The sequence below is a fragment of the Rhinolophus sinicus genome, linkage group LG02 (genome assembly GCF_036562045.2).
Source record: "Rhinolophus sinicus isolate RSC01 linkage group LG02, ASM3656204v1, whole genome shotgun sequence".
Classification (NCBI taxonomy): Eukaryota; Metazoa; Chordata; class Mammalia; order Chiroptera; family Rhinolophidae; genus Rhinolophus; species Rhinolophus sinicus.
Genome location: NC_133752.1, coordinates 79,889,111 through 79,909,871, shown reverse-complemented (window position 1 = coordinate 79,909,871; position 20,761 = coordinate 79,889,111). Strand labels below are relative to the sequence as shown.

Below are 20,761 nucleotides of genomic sequence, written 5' to 3'. Positions count from 1 at the left end.
TAGAGCTGGAAGTTAGAAGTTATACAGCCCCAGTGAGGGTAGTCCTCCAGGGCAGTGGAGAAGCCCCCCCCTCCCCCCCACTGGCCCTGACCTCAGTGTCCCACTGTCGCTGTGGCAAGAGGCCAGAGCCTGGCGATGAAACGGTGAAGGTTTGCCACAGGGCGGGCTCTGTGGACAGATGGGCGGAGCTTCACAGGCTTGGGTCTAACATTCCCACCTGGCTTGATCCAGATAGAGCCCGTTTGAAAACTACCTAAGGATCACAAGGTATACCTTAGAAACACTGTTACTCTTGTGTTCTTTCTACTTAATGAAAAATAGCCTCTTTCTCTTTTTTCCCCCTAATTGTTTTAACTTCCTTTATATAAGAATGGAGTCTTTATTTCCTTTCTACTTTCTGGGTTTTTTTTCTACTGCCCTTTCCCTATCTCTTTCACTCTGACACACACGCCCAATATTTTTAATTGCTTCCTCATACTTCAGCTTGAATATGTCTGTTTAAACATTTACATTTTACTTGTTTTTCAATTTCCTCAGAAAATTTTTCAGGAGTTCTCAGGGGTTCCTTACCTAAGTCACATAAGTTTGTATGTAGTAAATGTAATTTTTCTTTACAGATTAATAGGTTTCACTTTAAGACATAAGATTATTATTACCTAGCTGTTTTGAATGCAGATCTATTAGTTAATGTGTAGATCTCTTCAACTTAGAAAGGACCATGTCAATGAAAATCTTTAATTCCCCTTAAGAATAAATATTTTTCAACCACGTTTCTCTCTAATACTACAAAGTAATGGGCCTGTGAATTATTGTTGTTTATTTGGTGGTTGCTGATATTGTTACATTATCTTAGTATACAGTTGTATATATAATGATTGCAGCTTTGAATATAGAAACAAAGATCTTTCTGACTATACAAATCAATTCAATTTCTGGTATTGCATAAGAGGTACTCTGAAAATAAATCACTTCTCCATGCTGTAGGGCACCTTTGCAATTCATGGCCATGTATAACCCGAATTTAGATGCCCTTCAAAAATGGGAGACTTGACCTTGTATGAAAACAAAGCTTAAAAGTTGCATGGTAAATTTTATTCACTCATGTATTCATCCAAAGAGCACAGTCCCATAACAGACTGCAGATGACTATTAAAAATATAAAACGTGAGGAAATTTTATATATGTATAAATGGAGAGCGAGAGAGAGAGAGAGCCAAAAAAACGTACACACATTTTAAGAAAGGAAAAAGCTATTAAAATTATGCTGATGGTAACCACTCTGAGCACCTCTTGTAATTGCAAAATTCAAATGTGACTTGTATTCATCTTTTGTTATCGGGATATATTGAGTATTACAATTTTAATAGTTTTTCCTTTCTTATGTATACATTTTTTGGCATCCTATGTATATATTCTCAAGCTTGTAGTTCTAGTTGTGTGTGTGTGTGTGTGTGTGTGTGTGTGTGTCTCACATGGAAAATAATAATGCTTACCTTCTGGGAGCTTACAGTCTTTGGGGGAGTTTAAAACAGACAAACAGCAAAAATGTAGCAATGCAGGATAGTGTTGATATTCTGTCCAACTGAATGTTGCTAATATGCATTCATTCATTCAATAAGCATTTACTGAAAGATTTCTGAAAACAAAGACAAAGTAGAGGCTAAAGCTGGACAAAAGGTCTTCAGGCCATAGGATTTGAAATGGATATAGAAGGATATATAGGATCTGGACTGAGGAGAGGAAAAGGCATGGAGCTTGGAGTTGGCAAGGAACTAAAACCTAATTTTAGCATAAGATGTGCATATATAGTTCTGTGCACAGTCACACCCTGTAGTTGCTCCACACATACGTTCGGTACCTCGTTCAGAAGGTTAGCTAGATAATGCAAAGTCATGAATGTCAACCTGAGAAATTTGGACTATACTCATCGGCACTAAGGAGCCAACTTTGAGGATTTTGAATGAGGGAATAATATGAGGGAAATAGCAGCATGAGGAAATAACCCTTTGGAATTTTATAGGCTGGACTGAGAAGAAGGAAAATCAAGAGGCAGTGGGGAAAAACAATTAAGCCTCTCTAGCATTTCAGAGTAGTGACGAGGACTTGAAGGGTGTCATTAGAACAAAAAGGAAGGGACAATTTGTTGCCAACCTGCATACTGAATAATGTGGTTATTTGTATGCTCACTGGTTTTTAATCGGCATTTAGTTTAATTAAAACAAATTTTTAAAATGATTCATTGACTCTTTTTAAAAAAAATTTTGTGTATATATTTAGCCATTGAGATTTGTGGATACCTGTTTTAAAACTTTCGATTGCTTCCCCCAGAATCTTTGCTGAAAAAGGTACTTGATATGTCTATCTTCTTACATCCTCATGGTTCTGAGGCAGAGCAGCTTTCTTATAACCTGTCTGATTTATGTTAGCTATATCTAAATGATTTCAAAAGGATTTGAAAAGTCACAAAGTCAAAGCTTGGAGTTCTTACAGTCATTTAAAAAAAATGGAGAGTCGCTTTTATGAGCTAAACTTCCCACCCATACACTTACTTCCATAGTTTAGTGTGATCAGCTGTCTGGCTTGTCACACATAATAAACCACGTGACTGATTACAGTGTCATAGATAAGCATGATAGACTTTGCTCAGTACTAATAACCAGCAAGGAAGCAGAGAAATCTTTCCTCTTGGTAGGATTCCCTCACTCCAAAGCAGACTGCAGCACAACTGATCCCAGAAAAGCAGACACAGAGGTAAGGCCCAAGTGAATATTTTCTGAAAAATCAGGGGAGTTCTTTCTTTAGAATGTGACGTAAATGTAATTTTATACTATAGCTATACCATTTTGGTAGCTCCATTTTAATCCCCCTATTTCTAAGCAATTCTAGGAAATTTCTAAGAAATGAAACATTCACTTAAATTGGCAATCAAAGCAAGATACTTTTCCTAAATCTTAAATTGAAAATTGAGTTTTCCGTTTATTTGCTGCTAGTTTTTACATAAGTAATGGTAAATACGTCAATTCATTTTCCTTTCTCCAGGCATCATGAAAAACCTATGTTTCACAGCCATTACCATGGCTATACGTCTTTATTTTACTGGAACAATGGCAAACCCAGCAAGAAAAAGCAGTATTTCATTCAATTCTGAGTGCCAATGGAATGGATATCTTCTGACCAATTGTTCTTTTCCTGGAAAGCATGCTATACCTATGGACATATCACAGACAGCAGCCACAGTGGATGTAAGTTCCAATTTCTTTAAGATTCTCTTACAGTCTCCCACAAAAAAAGAAGAATGGAATATAAAACATCTGGACCTCAGTAACAACCTCATATCAAAAATAACCTTAAGCCGTCTTGCACATTTACAAGCTTTGGAACTACTGAACCTCAGCAACAATGCCATCCGCTCCCTCTCATTGGCTCTACCCAGTCCTAAGTCCTCATCAGTGAAACGCCACAGAAGCAGCTTGAGAAACGGACTTCCACTTCTCAAGCTGCTGATTCTTCAAAGAAATAAACTCAGTGACATTCCCAAGGGTAAGTACAACCTTAAAAGATCGACTAGACCAAGAAACAGTATGTGGAGAGTTAATGTTTTATGTCAATAAGAATTCCATGTTTCTTTTCAGTTTCAAGAAAACAGCTGAAAATAAAACAATTTGGTCAGAGCAAATACAATAAAGAGTTAAGAGTTTCTCCCTGGAATTTGCAGTTATTCTATTTGGACTGTATAGTCAATGCAATTTAATTACTACAATTTACATTAATGTATATGGATTTGTCGCAAGACACTAAGACACTTAGTGTCACAAGATACTGAGAAGTATGTAAGTGCTAGATAATAATGCACAATTTTAAATTACCTACTTTGAGTATCATGTTTGTTACTAAATATAGAAAAGCACTGAGAAATAACTAGATCAGATACTTTAAATATGTTAATATAATTCAAATTAAATGTATTGCCATAAGTATAATTTTTTTAGAAGACATTTTGTGTCTACTTATCTAGTTGTCCTCCAAATGTAGACTAGAAATATGCTAATATCATACATCAATATGCAAACTTTCTTCTTATCTAATCAAAATCCGAATTCCTTATCCTGGTTTCTAACAGAACACCCCATATAGCCTCTTATTATAATAACTTCTCATCCATTCTGACATTCAGTAATCTACGTGTTGGAGTTCCTTAACTAATCCACCAATGTTTTATTTAGAAAATATATCAGGTTCATTAGCCAGAGCTTCTTTTATTCTTTTTATATTCAGGAGAGCTAGACAATTTCCTTTCCCTGTTTGGTTTTAGTCTTGGTCACTATTTGCTAAGTACTTACTTTACAGAAGACACTATACTATAAAAAAAGAAAGTGTAAAGATATTGTCATTTTTCTCCATCCCAAATTAATACTTAGTTTTTCTCATTTTTCAGTTCTTTCTCCTTCCCTTCCTTCCTTCTGTCCTTCCTTCCTTCCTTCCTTCCTTCCTTCCTTCCTTCCTTCCTTCTGTCCTTCCTTCCTTCCTTCTTTCCTTCCTTCCTTCCTTCCTCCCTTCCTTCTTTCCTTTCTTCTCTTTCTCCAGCTTCTGGTCTTGTATTAAACATAATTTTGACAATAATAGCCTGGCAGGTGAAGGAATGACTATTCCAGTTACCGTATCAGCAGAATTGTGTGAGTAGGGTAGGCGTCTTCTCTCCCTCGCCTTTTCCATAAAAGCAATGTGAAGTATTTTCAGTGCAAAGTGTAAACTAATAGTATTTTATTTTATGATTTTATTGTACTGTTCTTATTATACAGGAATACTTGTTATTTGTAGAACACTGGGATTTAAAGAAAAATTTTAAGGGAAAAATTAAAGTCCTTCATGTAATATATATTCTTTAAGTTTACTGTTTATGTCTACATATATTTTTTTATTTCAAATTGAATTGTACTTTCCATAATATTTCATAACTTGTATTTTCATATCACAGAATATTTTGAACATTTTTATCTAATTAAGCATCTCATAAATAATATTTTAAATAGTTTTCATAGATACATATATTATAATTGGTTCAATCAAATAACATTTAGGTTATTCCCCTTTTGTTTGCTGTAACTCTTTGATGAACATCATTATAGCTACACGTATACATATGATATAACATATGTTTTTACTAGTACGGTAGATGTAAATCTCAACCCACAAATTCAAGTATACTAGTGATATAACCTTCTGTTGTCTATGACTCAACATAGTTTCTGATTCTGAACCCCCGTTCTACTAGGATCAGTTGGGGGTGGGGTGTAAGGTACTTGTACTTAACATCAATCTTTTGTGAGCTTTCCTGTCTTTCCCCAGATTTGTACCACTACTCTAGAATGTCATACCCTGACAAGGCATCAAAGTGAGTGTGTGTGTGTGTGTGTGTGTGTGTCCCTTATGCCCAATAACCAAAGAACATTTCAGTTTGGAGAAAATTCTTCCTCCTTTTTGTTTCTTCAAAAATCCTTTCTAGTTCTAGAAATTCCTTTCCTCTAAAAGTTTTGGCCTTCGGAAAACAAAAGCCAGAAAGACTTATAGACTCCTCCGCTTTGTGCCTGGCAATGTGCCTCCCCTGGGACAATTAACACAGAGCCTACTTTCTGCTTGAATGGAGAGAAAGGGAAGGAGGAAAATAGAGGTAAAAGAGTAATATGTCAAAATATCCCACCACAAAAGTAAATAGAGAGATGCTGAACATATTTCCTTAAGGCAGATGAATTCCCTAGAGCTAATAGGATATTAGGGCAAATACGACTCCTTTGAAGGACCAAATATCTAGAGTTTCCAGGCGGGAATTCCAGTCCATTCTCAGGAAAGTTTTTCGCTTTCCCATCCCTGAATCCTGAGATACAAACTATTTTCTGTTCTCCATGATGAATCATTTCTACAAAGTGAAGGCTGATACTACCAACCACCTGGGTTCAAGGAGCTGATTTTCCCGATTTCCTGACCAACTTTTCTCGGGATTCGGGAATGGAAAAGTGAAAAAATTTCCCAAGAACGGGCAGGAATTTCCACCCAGAAGCCCTACAAATATCCCTATATGATGCAGATACAGCCCCATCTTCCTTTTCTGAGTTAAACTCTGCCTCCCAAAATACTGGGGAAAATGTTGAACTTGCGAAGGGGGAAAAAAGGGAAATTAGCAAATCCTGTGTCTGAAATTCCATTAGAACTCTAGCAAATGAAATTATAGAGAGAGGAATGAAACAGATGGGTGATGGAAGTCCAGTGTAAGCCCTGAATCTAATTGGATATAAGTCAGAATTCTTTTACCCATAGCATTTTGTGATTTGAATTATTTTCCCAAAATCATCATACATTTTCAGTTTTTACTAGATTAAGTTCCCGCCAACATCCCTTCCCATTTTATGATTCTGTGACTGTAGCTGGGTAACTCTGACTTTGAAATCTCATTTCAGAGGGAAAAGCCCTCTGAAGAGGGTAAGAAAGAGATCTGCCTCGCATACCATGCTATTTCTGACCTATCCTTTGTCCTTTTTTGATTCCTTTATTCTAAGCCTGTTTAAAGGTAACATCTGGATAATATAATATTTACTCATAGAATTGTTGTGAGGAATAAAGAAAAATGTATCTCAAGAACCTAACTTTACCACAGTATTTGGCATAATAAATGGTAGCTATTAAAATATGTGAAAAGTAGTTTGTAACCTTGTCGTTTACAAATAGTAGTTATTATTACTCCCTTGGCACAAATTGACAATAGCAGTCTATTTATAAACAAATAATACATTTGTTTTTGTCAAAATCCCAAGTTATCTTTTAAAATTTAAATAATTATTGCAGTAGATGGGACTCCTTAGTCCACTATAATTCATGAGCCAAGAATCATTTGTGTCTAACTATTTATACAGGTGTTTGCTCTCATCTAAATTAATAACTTAGAGATATCTGAGAAAGCAGCAATCAAGCTGCTGGCCTTGTAGCACATGTGTACTTTTATAAATCATTCCCACATATCTTAAAATGGTGACAGTTTATAGAGCCAGCAAAAAGTTGCTTTCAGTCAGTAAAGCCCACTTTTGTAAAGCTGACTAACCCAATGTCAGCTGATCCCCTGTCTTCAGAGTCAGCTGTGATGTCACCACTAAATTTCACATTGGGAAACACCCAGAGGAAGTGCCAGCCAATGCAATTTACAATACAGAAGCCAGACATGAATTTAAACTTAATGGTCATTCTATCTTCCTACCATATTTTTGAAGTACAGTGTTAATAATGGAAAAATCAGTTTTAAAAAAACTTAAAATAATGGGATGGGTGTCCAGTTAAACTATCCCACCTTCCTCAGGCAGTATTTTTAGAGTGCTCACAGAGTACCTAGAAATCTATTGGGGCCAACATCTTATTGGGATTCCAGTTAGGTTGACAGACCAGAATGTGACAGCCTGATATTAATGAACTCACTAAATTCCAGAATCCAAGAGATGTGTTATTAATGAGATGAAATAATACCTAACTTTGAAACCGGTGGAGTAAAAAAACATAACCAATGTATTGTAAAAACTAAAGTGTGTTGTATTCTTTTCATTCGTAGGGAATTTAACATTTCATCCTGATTGCTATTGGATTACAGAAACATTAATAACCAATGTTTTCAAAACCAGTTCAGGTTAGAAAGTAACAAAATGAATGTATGTCATTAAGTTAAGAGGGTAAACTCTTTGGCTCACCTATATAAATTTGACCACATTAAGGTCTGGCTTTATGAGTCAAATATCTTATCTAGAGCCATTCACAACTGTATTCTAATTATTAATACTCTTTGAAATTGAAACCACAACCCAATGAATATCATTGTTCTATGGTATCAGTTTATCACACTTGGGAGAGCATTTAAGAAGTTGATAGTCCAAAGGGATGCTTCTAAGATGGCTTAATGTCTGGATATACCTTCTGTGGCTGTTTTTCTAACAGACACGGAGATAGTTTCTTGGGAGTAAAATTGTCTCTGGCCACTTAAATGCAAAAGCTAATTAAATTCCTGTCTCTCATGGCCTGTGTGATCATCAGAAAGCTGTTCAATAAATAATTCCATCTCCACAAAAGTGCCTCCATATTTTCCTCCCAACATTCAACTCTACTCTCTTGGAACATAGAATCTACCCTCTGATGTCCAAACCCCAGCCATCAATGCACCTCCCAACCTCTTTCACTCACCTGAATATCTACCCCCTCATCATTGATTCACCATGCAAAACTTTTAAAAGGACATTATTTTTCCCCACTGAGAAATGTAATTAAGTATCATGAAAGAGTTTATTCAAATTTCCCAGCTCCATCTTGGGAGGCCCTAAACAAGGAAGGTTACATCTCCCATTGTCTTTGGATCAGCCGGCTAATCACAGCATGTTATTTTCATGGCCATGTTCTTGGCAGAAGCCACAAGAACAAGCCCCACCATGTGCACACATTTAAAATCTTTGCTCACATCTTGACTGCTAACATCTCATTGGCCAAAGCAATCACATGGTCAGTTCAGTGATGGGATATTCTGCTCACAGGAAAGTAAATATTTGTTGAATAATCTAAACGGTTATACCTTGCTTCCATTGAGCTTAAAATACTTGAAGATCATAGTAATCAAAGATAGACCTCAATTCTACTGTGAGAAACAATTTTTAAGAAAGGAAACTGAAGCATCGAGACCTTAAATGGTACACCCTGATTCACACCAAAAGTCACAAACAGAGCTGGAATAAAACTCAGTATCTTAAGTACCCTATTTGCAAGATGATACAAGTGGAATCACAAAACAACCGCCAGTACATTTGGGAATTTTATGTATTCCATGGCCCATATCATTCTTTTGCATAGAGAGCTCTGCCCACAGCCCCCTTTTCCCTTTTCTAAATTCAAGTTATCTTTCAAGGACTTGCTTTTTTTCTTTTGTAAGAAATGTGCATGGTTAAAGCGTAATTGTTAAGAGATCCGAGTTTTGATCCCAGTTCCACAGCTCCACCCACCATGACATAGAAGTTCTTAACTTTGCTGCATCTATGTTTTCTCTCACAAAATGGTAATAACCCGCAGGGCTTGTGGGAATTAAAAAGATGTTTGTGAAATGCTCAGAGCATAAAAAGAGTACACAATTAAGTAGGGATTTTAAAATAATTTCTTCCCTGCTTTCCAAAGCTAGGCATGATCTCCCCTCCACTGAACTCCTAGCACACCCTTCAATTCAGTTCATATTCAATTCACGGAGAAATTTCAGGAACCATAAACTCACATCCCTATGTAGGCCAAGCAGGAATCATGAAAATGTTAAGAAAGTTATAGCTTCTTTCATACTGGTGTCTTGTGTTGCATTTTTTTTTCTCACAAACCCATATGTTTGCATATTAAAACATGTAGGAATATTCATCGCTCCCAAAGGAAACCTTTCTCCAGGGGGGGAATACTGAAGTGCCTAGGACAGTGGGACAGCACTCAGAGGTGGGGGCAGGACACGGGCTTAGCAATGGCTACTTTACAAACCAATATGGAAGCATTTCTTACTAGCATATGCCAGCTGAATATCAACCTTGGTTCTCTCCCATTTTTTTAATCATGCAGGCTTCTTGGCCTAGCCTTTGATTTCCCTATTTTTGACAGAGACATGAATGCAAAGAAATTATATTCCTCTAGAAATGCAAGGCTCATGTAAAGCAGACAGTCCTCAGTCAGCTCCAGCTAAACGTTGTCTTCTGCCAGTTGGAACGTCCAATATTTCAAGAGAAGCTAGAAATGCAAATTGTTTGTATTGATGCTTTATCATTGGCTCAATAAGTTTTGAATCTCTGTGCAAGCCAAATACTATGACCTGTGGCTTATTGAATGCATGTTATATTCCAGGCATTACAAGAGTTCACAAAGATGTGAATTATGCCCTCCAGGGACTAATCATCTGATGGAGAGGACAGTCGGATAGTGGGAGCATAATTGCCTCATCTAACTAGTAACTTTTCCTTGTGTATATATCTTATCACTCAACCAGACATAAGGATTCTATGCCATATTGATCGTCAGCACCAAGTGCCTTCACTTATAATGTTTGGATTGAGTTGTCATCCTAATGATCACTTGCTTAGTCTGTGCAGCTGAAGTTAACATATGATAACATAGATGTACAACCATTTCAATTAAGCCATCATCTCTCTGCATAATCAGTCTCACAGGAAGTACTTTGCAAATAGTAAGCAAGGAATAAACCCTTCTGGAACTGAACCAACCTGATCTGTTGTATAGTAGTTGGTTAAAGACGCAGACTACATGTGAGAACACAGCAGAAGGCAACGTAAAAATGCAGAGCTTCCTTGTGAGAGTCATATGGGAAATCAAATTTAGAAAACTGCTGTGACTGGCACTTCATTCTCAACCTTTATTTTCAGTGCCAAATGGGCCTCCTGGTTACTCTCTGGAATCAAGTGAAATACAAGGGCAGAGACCAAAACTCAATTAGATTATTTTGCCAGAACACAAAATCTAGCAATAACTTATCACCTTTGAAAATACATGAATGTGGACTTCCGGTCAAGATGGTGCAGTAGGTAAATGCTGTGCTTACCTTCTCTCATGACCACATCAAAATTACAACTAAACTACAGAACCACCATCATAAAATCCTGCTGAACCGAAGCCCTACAACTAAGGACATGCAGAAGCAGCCACCTCGAGATTGGTAGGAGGGCCAGAGATGCAGAATGGGATGGTCCCACACCTGCGTGTGACCATTAAAAATTAGGAGGATACCTTGGCTGTGGAGGTCCCCCTCGGAGGAGCCAGGGGTCCCAGCCCAGGGTTCCAGGACCAGGGAGAGAAGTCCCCATAATTTCTGGCTGTGAAAACCAGTGGAGGTTGTGACCGAGTGAGACAGAGGGCAGTTGGAGTCCCAGTTGCTCCTTTTAAAGGGACCAAGCACGGATTTACTCACCAACAGAATCACTAGCTCTGAGCTCCAGCGCTGGGGCACAGCAGGAGAGGCAGCAGGGACAAATTGTGGGGAACTGAGTTTTCTGGCTTCAGGAAGAGGGATGGAGGGGAAGCTTTCTCCTGAACGGAAGAGCTGGTGGAAGCCATTGTTTCTTTGTTGAGCCCTCCCCCTTCCTTGCATTCAGACACAGGTGGCCCCCATATCTGAGTCTCCATCAAGCTGATGCAGTTCGTTGGCCACACCCTGGTAATTCGAAACCCCACCTCACCCAACTTCCAGGCACACCCAAGCTGCTTCCAGTGGCCTTTTCGTACAAACCGCCCACCTTAGCTCACGCTGCAGACTTTCCTAGGGTCTCTCAAAGGTTCAAGTAACCAAGACAAGCAGCATCTGGCTTAAGCATGTCTTATATCTCTTGCTGAGCAGCCCTAAACCTGGCACTACCCACAGCTGGCCATGGTTTGAGGCTTGGCCTCTCAAAGCACTTCCAAGCACAGCACAGGCACTAGCTATCTGGGGATTGCTTTGTGGCTCCTTCTGGGTGGCCCTGGGCAGGGCACTGGCTGCAGCTGAACTTGACCTGCAGCAGATCCCCTTCCAGGTGCCCCTGGGGCTGACACCCCCAGTGGCCAGATTTGAAAGAAGCTTGATCCTTACCCAGCCACCTCCAAGGGATGACACACCCAAGGGGCAAATTGGGCAGGCATCAGAGCCCTGCCAAGACAGATCCTGCTCTGTAGGGTCAGCTTCTACAGCAAAACTCCTCCATTGTAGTCAAGGCCAGTCGTCACAACCAATGAGCCTGAGGGTCGATCCCTCTCACCCTCTCATTGATGTGCAGATAGCAATCAAGGCTCCACTACAAGAGGAGGGCACATACAACACATACAAGGGACACATCTGGAGTGTGTGGCTTAAATGAGCAGGAAGACTGCACCACTGAGCCCCACAGCACACCAACTACATAATGCCAACCTACTAAAACTGGGAGACATAGCAGATCTACCTAATACATAGAAACAAACACAGGGAGGCAGCCAAAATGGAGAGACAAAGAAATATGTCCCAAATAAAAAAACACAACAAAGCTCCAGAAAAAGGAACAAAATGGAGACAAGCAATCTACCAGATGCAGAGTTCCAAGCACTATTTATAAAGCTGTTCAATGATCTCAAGGAGAACTTCAACAAAGGATAGAAAACATAAAATGGAGATAGGAAACATAAAATGAAGATAGAAAACAAAAAAGAACCAGTCAGAAATAAAGACTACAATAAAACAGTAATGAAGAATAATGAAGAATAAATTACAGGGAATCAAAAGATTAGATGAAGCACAGGATCAAATCCTGATTTTATTTAGAAGATAAGGTAGAAGAAAACACCCAATCAGAACAGCAAAAAGAAAAAAGACTCCAAAAAATTGAGGAGAGTTTAAGGGGCCTCTGGGACAACATCAAGCATACCAACATTTGTATTATATGGGGTACCAGAAGGAGAAGAGAGACAGCAAGGAATTGAAAACCTATTTGAAGAAGTAATGACTGAAAACTTCCCTAACCTGAAGAAGAAAATAGATATACAAGCCCAGGAAGCAAAGAGAGTCCCAAACAAGAGGAAACCAAAGAGGCCCACACCAGGACACATCATAATTAAAATGCCAAAGGTTAAAGTCAAAAAGAGAATCTTAAAAGCAGCAAGAGAAAAGCAGTTAGTTACCTACAAGAGAGTTCCCATAAGACTAGCAGCTGATTTCTCAACAGAAACTTTGCAGGCCAGAAGGGATTGGCAAAAAATATTCAAAGTGATGAAAAGTAAGAGCTACAATCAAGATTTCTCTACCCAGCAAAGCTGCCATTTAGAATTGAAGGACAGATAAAGAGCTTCCCAGACAAGAAAAAGCTAAAGGAGTTCATCACCACCAAACTAGTATTAAAAGGACTCTTACAGGGATTTCTTTGAGACCAAAAAAAATAAATAAATAATATGAATAATAAAATGGTGATAATTACATGCCTATCAACAATTACTTTCAATGTAAATGGATTGAGTGCTCCAGTCAAAAGATAAATGGATAAGAAAACAAGACCCTTATATCTGCTGCAAGAGACTCACTTCAGATCGAAAGACACACACAGACTGAAAGTAAAGAAATGGAAAAAGATATTTCATGAAAATGGAAACAAACAAACAAACAAATAAAATCTGGAGTAGCAATACTTATACCAGACAAAATAGACTTTAAAACAAAGGCTGTAACGAGACAAAGAAGGACCTAGTAATTCCACTTCTGGGTATTTATGCAAACAAACCCAAAATGCTACTTTGAGGGGACGTGCTCATCCATATGTTCATTACAGCATTATTTACATAAGCCAAAATATGAAGGCAACCTGGGTGTCCCTGAATGGATGAATGGATAAAGAAGAGGTGATACATATGTACAATGGCTTATTACTCAGCTGTAAAAAAGAACAAAATCGTGTTATCTGTGACAACATGGATGGACCTAGAGTGTCCATGTAGTAAGTCAGACAGCGAAAGACAAATGTCATATGATTTCACTTATAAGTGAAACAGACACTTGAAACAGAACAAATGAAATGAAACAGAAACAAACTCATAGATACAGAGAACATTTTGATGGTTGCCAGATGGGAGGGCAGTTGGGAAGGGATTAAGAAGTACAAATTGGTTGTTACACAGTAGTCATGGGGATGTAGGGTATAGTATGAGGAATATAGTCAATAATATTGTAATAACTATATATGCTGTCAGATGGGTACTAAATCTCTCAGGGCGATACATGAGAGGGGGTTTGGGGGCAGGGTGAAAAAGGTGAAGGGATTAAGAAATACAAATTGGTAGTTACAAAATAGTCATGGGGATATAAAGTATAGGGAATATAATCAATAATATGGTAATAACTATGTATGGTGCCAGGTGGGTACAAGTCGGGGGATCACTTCCTAAATCACATAACTGTCTAACCACATTGCTATACACCTCAAACTAATGTAAAATAATATTGAATGTCAACTCTAACTGAAAAATGAAAAGGGGGGGGGGAGATAAAGAAGAGTAAGAAGTCCAGAGTTCCAGATATAAAACAAGTAAGTCTTGGGAATGTAATACTGTGTTTCCCTGAAAATAAGACCTAACCGGAAAATAAGCCCTAGCATGATTTTTCAGGAGGATATTCCCTGAACATAAGCCCTAATGCATCTTTTGGAGCAAAACTTAATATAATACCCAGTTTTATTTTCAGGGAAACATGGTATACAGCATAAGAAATATAGTCAATAATATTGTGATAGCATGGTACAGTGTCAGAGGGTTGCTGGACTTGTCATGGTGATCACTTCTGTAACATAGGGAATATAATCAATAATGTGGTAATAACTGTATAATGCCACGTGGGTGCTGTTGAATAACTATGGTGTACACCTGAAACTAACATAATATTGTATGTTAGCTATATTTTAATGAAAACCTTTTAAAAATAAATAAAAGAAAGAAAGAAAATACAAGAAAGCCTAGAAAATAGTTATAATATCAACAAGTAGATAAAAAAAAGATATAGTTACAAAATAGAATAAGAAACGCTTAAAACTCAGAGTTCATCCACATAAACAAGTCATCAAAACAACTAATCAGTTTTACCCATAGTTCAATCCATTAAATATTTACTTATCACATCCTTCAATCAAAGTTAGATTTTTAAAATTGATGCTTTTATGATAAAATTAGCACATGCTCATTGAAAGAAAGAATTCAACAGTATATAAAATAAAGACAAAGTGCCTTCCTTCTCCCATCCCACCTTCCCCTACCATCCCTCTCGAAAGTGTAAGTACCACGGACAGTTTACTTCACCTGCTTCCAGCCTTTTTCACTGCTCGCTCAAAATATATGTATATGTTCCCATATGGCTCTTGTTTTTCCAATAACATTGTACTTGTACTGTATACAACTTAACATTTTCCTTCCTGTTCAGTCAGTTCATGTTGATCTGCCCCCATTCTTTTTTAAGACTACATAGTATTTTATAGTATTGATATACCATATTTTGTTTAACCACTTCTCTATTGAAAACCATTTAGGTTGTCTATAATTTTTCACCCTCACAAACAATGCTGCAGTAAGTATCATCAGTTTATATTTTAATTTGCTTTTTAACTTTAACAGGACTATGGAAACTGAAGTCATTACAGAGTTTGGATCTGTCATTCAATAGGATATCGCAAATTGGTGTTTCTGATTTTCATAACTGCCTTCAACTGGAGAACCTCTATTTAAAGAGCAACAAGATATTCAGAATTCATCCAAAAGCCTTCAAGGACCTCAAAAAATTACAGGTTATAAAATAGTTCTTATAATATTTCAAATATGCAGATATATGGGCAATTACATTAGAAGAATATGTCCATTGAAGTTTCTTCACAGCCAGTAGTAGTGACTATTAATCAAAAAAACGTAAGTCTATTTTAAGATTCCCCTAAAATTACTGAAGTCTCTCTTGCCTTAAAAATCAGAGGCCTCAGTAATGGATATGAGTTTTACTCGAACAGCAGCAAGAATTGACACATAATTTTTCTAAATCAAATTAAACCCAACTCCGAGTTTCCACTTGCCAATTGGTAAGAGATTAAATCTTAGTTACCAGTGAGGCTCTCTCCCTGAACTGCAAGGTCAGTGAAAGGTCCTGGGGAGCTTATGCAATCTGGAACACTTGGGGAGGTTCCTCTAAACCACCCTGGTCGATGCTGAGATGTCACCAACCCAGGACTATACGGACCTCTGAATACCAGTGACCCTGTTGCTTCCACACCAAAAACGATAATGATAAAAGCTCATACTTTTATAGCACTTCCCATGTGCCACATATTGTTCTAAATATTGGGGGAAATCTGTGTCCCTTCTTGGAGCACCTAGCAGTTAATCTCACTTAAGGTGTGAAGTGAGGTGAAGGTGAGGAACCCCCAAAGTTCTGCTCTACTTTCAGCAGCTTCAGCCCCTTCTCTTACAAACAGTTTCCTCCACCCCCTCTTTTTTGGGGGGATATTGCAAAATCTCCCCTCAGTGCTCCTTTAGAAACACCAGGGTGGCCTCCAGTGGAGCATCTAGAGATGCCTTAGGAAAAGCTTTAGCCTGCAGTCTCCATCACACATCCCCATTCTTTATACAGGCCAGCATCGCTCCATAAAAACAAGGTATGAGCCACATATGCAACTTTAGATATTCTAGTAACCAGACTTTGAAAGTAAAAATAAGCAGCTGAATTTCATTTAGTAATTCATTTTTAACCCAATATACCCAAATATTATCTTTCACGCATATAGTCAATATAAAAGTCATTAATGAGCTATTTTACATTCTCTTTTCCATACCAAGTCTTCAAAACCTGGCGTGTGTTTGACACTTACTGCACACCCAATTTGGACCAGCCACATGTTGATGCTTGCTAGGCACATGTGGCTAATGGCTGTCATGTTAGCATCGATGTACACACCTGAGGTTTTCTCAGTTTTATGTACAGTGATACTCAAGCATAGCTGCAAGATAAATCTCCAACTCTCCCTGTTCCACCAGAATGACCCCCCAACTCCCTTCTCTTTTGAAGGGAGACTAGAGAAGCTGGACTCTCAAGCCAAATTCCTGGGTTTAAACCTAGACTTTCCCACTTTGCCAGCTACATGATCTTGGGCAAGTTACCAAATCTCTCTGTGCCTCAGTTTTCTCATCTGTAAAATGGAGATGGCTTGGTTCCTTTCTCATAGAGTTTTGTGACAATTACATGTTTTAATACATATAAAGTGTCTCAAACAGCACTTGGAATACAGTAAGCTCTTTATCAATGTAGATTACATATAGAAATTCTAAAGTGACCACAGTACCTTACTCATTTAACATACAAATCTGATTGTGCCAATTCTTATTTAAAATCCTTCTAAGCTTTCATAGCACGGATCTGGCTGCTGCCTGCCTCTCCAGCCTCATTTCAACTGTCCCCTGGCTCGCAGCACTCCTGCCTCTGTGTTCACCTCAAGCTCTCTCCACTTGCTGATGCTCTGCCTGGAAGAGCTAACTCATATCCACCCTCCCCATGTTACTTCCTCAAGGAAGCTTTCCCTGGTCCTGCAGATTGAATCAGTTGTTCTTTTATACACACTTATAATATGATATGCTTTTTTCACAGTGAAGTTATTCAGTTTTAGGTATGGTGAGTTGTCAATGCCTGTATCCCCATAATCCGTCTCCTAGATGGTAAGCTCTTTGAGGACATACATCATGCTTATCTTGTTTTCTAGTGCTTAGCATTTGTCTAATACATAATACATATTTAAAAACACTTGTTGAAACAAAGGAATGAATGAATAGATAATGATCACGGATAGGCATGTTAGTTATCTATTGCTGCATAATAAATTACTACAAACTTAGCAGTCTACAACCACACACATATATTATCTCACGATTTCTCTGTGTCAGGAAACTAGGCAAGGCTTAGCTGAGTCCTCTGCTAAGGGCCTCTCAGGAGGCTGCAATCAAGGTGTTGGTCAGGGCTGGCATCTCACCTGAATGCCCAGCTGGAGGAGAATCCACTTCCAAGCTCACAGGAGTGTTGGCAGGATTCGGTTCTTTGTGGGCTGTTGGACCGAGGGCTCAGCTCCTTACTGGCTGTCAGGCTAAGCCTGTGGTCAGTTCAGTCCATGTGGGCCTCCCCATAGGATAGTTCACAGCTGGCAGCTTGCTTCAGAGCCCAAAGAAAGCCTGCTAGCAAGAACATTACAACCCTAAGTAATGCAATCATGGAAGTGACATCCCTTTGTTTTTGCCGTATTCTATTGGTTAGAATCAAGTCACAGTCCCCACCTACCCTTGAGGAGATTTCTCAAGGGTGTGAATACCATGTTTCCCTGAATATAAGACCTAACCTGAAAACAACCCCTAGCATGATTTTTCAGGATGACATCCCTTAAACATAAGCCCTAATGCGTCTTTTGGAGCAAAAGTTAATATAAGACCTGGTCTTATTTCAGGGAAACATGGTACCAGGAGGCAGGGTCATTAGGGTCCATCTGAGAATCTGTCTGCCACCGTAATTATGAGAGCAGCTGAGAAAGCCCACTTAACTTGGCAGTCCTCCCCGGTTCACCACAAGCAGGTTGTCAGATTGCCTGGCATCTCATTTAGTATATTGTATACTGATTATAAGTATATTTGTATATGTAATTGCTGTACGTCTGTTTTATTTCCTATGCATTTTTATTGTGCTTTATAAGTCTTCTGTAGCTCACATGTAATGGAGGCTACAAGCAAACTGAAAAACAACCCCAAGAATGTTTTAAATCATCTGTAATTCTCAATTCACCTGAACTGCCCAAAATTATACAATTTCTCCTTCTGTTATTCCTTCTACCTGTTCGGCAATAACTTAAAAACTCGTTCTTGAACATGACAAATATATTTGGTACCAGAAAGCTGCATATTAAAATAGATGGGATTTTTCTTTCAGGAGATGTATTTAATACTTACACTGTACAATATGTCTTCCCATGTTGGAATCTACTCAGATGCCAGATAGATTTTTCAAAGCATGAATTCATCATCATGTTTGATAGAATAAATTAAGTTTCATCGGCATTTCCAATTAGCACTGCTATGTACCTTTTCCTTAATCTTATTCTATTCATCTTAGATTTAGTGATTTGTGTAGCAACATTATACGCTTCTCACAATCTTTCTGTAACGTACAATCCTTTCAAATGATGGTGGATGGCTATTTCTTCAGCCAAACTTAACTACTCTGTTTTCATCTTTTCTCAGAAATTGTGTCTCCTGAATCATCTTATGTATTCTGTCTTCTCTCCAGTTTTGCTTTCAGTTACATGATTTGTAATATAATAGCTGCTAGAATGAAAAAAAAAATGCAGATATGCACTGAAAAGAAAATAACTCCCTGAAAAACATTAGCATATGTCACTCTGTTGTTGAGGAGGGGCACATAAGAAAACTATGGATCCTAGGTAAGGCTAGGCCCAAGCAAAGTATTGTTGTTGCTGCTGCTGCTGTTGTTTTCTTCCCAATCCCAGTCTCCTATTTCCTGTTTGGGGGAACTTTCCTTTGGGAATCAAGACTGCTTAATTACTCAACATTGGAAAGATCATCCTCACCACCTAATTTCAGGGAGAATTCTGATTTTACATGTAGTGATCTTGGCTATAGTGTTGATTGTTTGAATCAGCTCTTAGGAATTTATATAACCTGGATATCAATGCTGCCTTTTTCTTGATGTTTATAAAACAGTTGACCTGGACAACATTCAGCCTCTCTGGTTTTCATCCATAGCCCTCTTTTTATTTTTCAGCAAGGTTTGAATGATTTATTTTACGATTTCCTCTTCTCCTAATAACCATCTGCTCTTCCCCGAACCCCAAGACCCCACTGTGGTACTTCATGCCCCAAGCCTCCTCCACCCAGTGCAGTGGGAGCTCAGGCTGCGAGAGGGTGTGTTCTGAGTAAAAGGCACCTGGCTGTGAAGCCAGATCAGATCTCAACTCTGCCTTTCCTTCATTCATTCCTTTCTCCATTATTTACTGGGCACCTGCTATGTCCCACACCCTATTGCTAGGGGCTATGGGGATTTACTGGGTGACCTAGCACAGTTTCCCCCTCTGTAAAAAAGGGAGAAATGAGGGACTTGCTGGGAGGATTAGTGATAATCTACATAAAGTACCCAGTAGAATGCCTAATACACAGCAATGCTCTGCAAATGGTAGCTAGAGGTACATGTAACTGTGCTTTCCATGCTGTATCATGTCACTGCCATGTCCAACTTCAACAGATCCTTCTCTGTGTTTCTAGTGCCACTGAATCCTTTTTGTCCCCTGGTTTCCCCTTCATTTCTGATTAGACTAGAAAAAGTCATCATCTTGTGTGTAGTGAGTAGCCATGGGTGCAGGGAAATGTCCTAGTACCCTTGAGATAATACTTGATGCAAATAACCTCTCCTTGTTATTTCTGGTCAACCACAACTCTTCTGTGTTCTATGTCCTCCTCATCTGGTATCTTCTGCCACTTTCAAGATCACCATGCTTCTAGACATTGTAGACCATGTATTTAATTTTAGACCCTGATAACAATGGGGAGTCTCAGTTTTATCTGACAGTACAAATCACAACTCATAGGAAAGAAGGAAGGGAAAATGATTGGGCATCTAATATAGGCACGATACTTAAAGCTCTCACATACATTTAATCCTAACAACAACCTTGGGAGGTAGGCTCATAGAGAGCAGACAAGATGCTGAGGTTCACAGAGTTGTTAGAAGCAGGGCAGCGATTTAAACCCAGTATTCTCTGACTCCCAAATCAGTGCTAAATTCTTATCGCCTCCATAGAGATGTTAACAATATCTGTAACTCATTTATTGTCTCTAAATGTCTTTCTTCATAGACGGCCCTAAATTTGTTTCTTCCTGAGCAGGCTGTAGACCTCAGCAATAATGCTCTGACCACCATCCTGCCGATAATGATCATTGCTCTAGAACTGCCCCATCTGGAGGCTGACTTGGCAGACAACCAGTGGCAGTGTGATGGGAGCGTGGCTGTCTTCCAAAATTTCTTGTCTGAATCCTGGAAAAAGAAGTGGAATGTAATTTGCAACAAGACTATAGGTAAGTCAGTAGTTCCTCATCTCTTGGAAAGGGTTCCTGCTGAACTGAAAAAAGTACACAAAACATTTAGTTTCATTTGAAAGAATAACAGCAAGAGTGCTGTTCCACAGCATTAGTCAGC

General features: G+C 38.6%; 1 protein-coding gene across 3 annotated transcripts in view; it reads left to right on the top strand.

Moving 5' to 3' along the window:
* The first annotated feature begins 15 nt into the window (after positions 1 to 15).
* LRRC66 (leucine rich repeat containing 66) overlaps positions 16 to 20,761 on the top strand; it is a 28,985-nt gene continuing 8,239 nt past the window's right edge. For 2 of the 3 annotated variants that reach the window (XM_074324677.1, XM_074324676.1), the window contains exons 1-4: positions 16 to 267; positions 3,040 to 3,540; positions 15,151 to 15,320; positions 20,421 to 20,640. In XM_074324677.1, coding sequence (XP_074180778.1) covers positions 3,045 to 3,540; positions 15,151 to 15,320; positions 20,421 to 20,640 — 886 coding nt within the window. In that variant the 5' untranslated portion in view covers positions 16 to 267; positions 3,040 to 3,044. The remainder of the gene's footprint in view (positions 268 to 3,039; positions 3,541 to 15,150; positions 15,321 to 20,420; positions 20,641 to 20,761) is intronic. The other variant, XM_019741021.2, reaches the window with a different exon arrangement.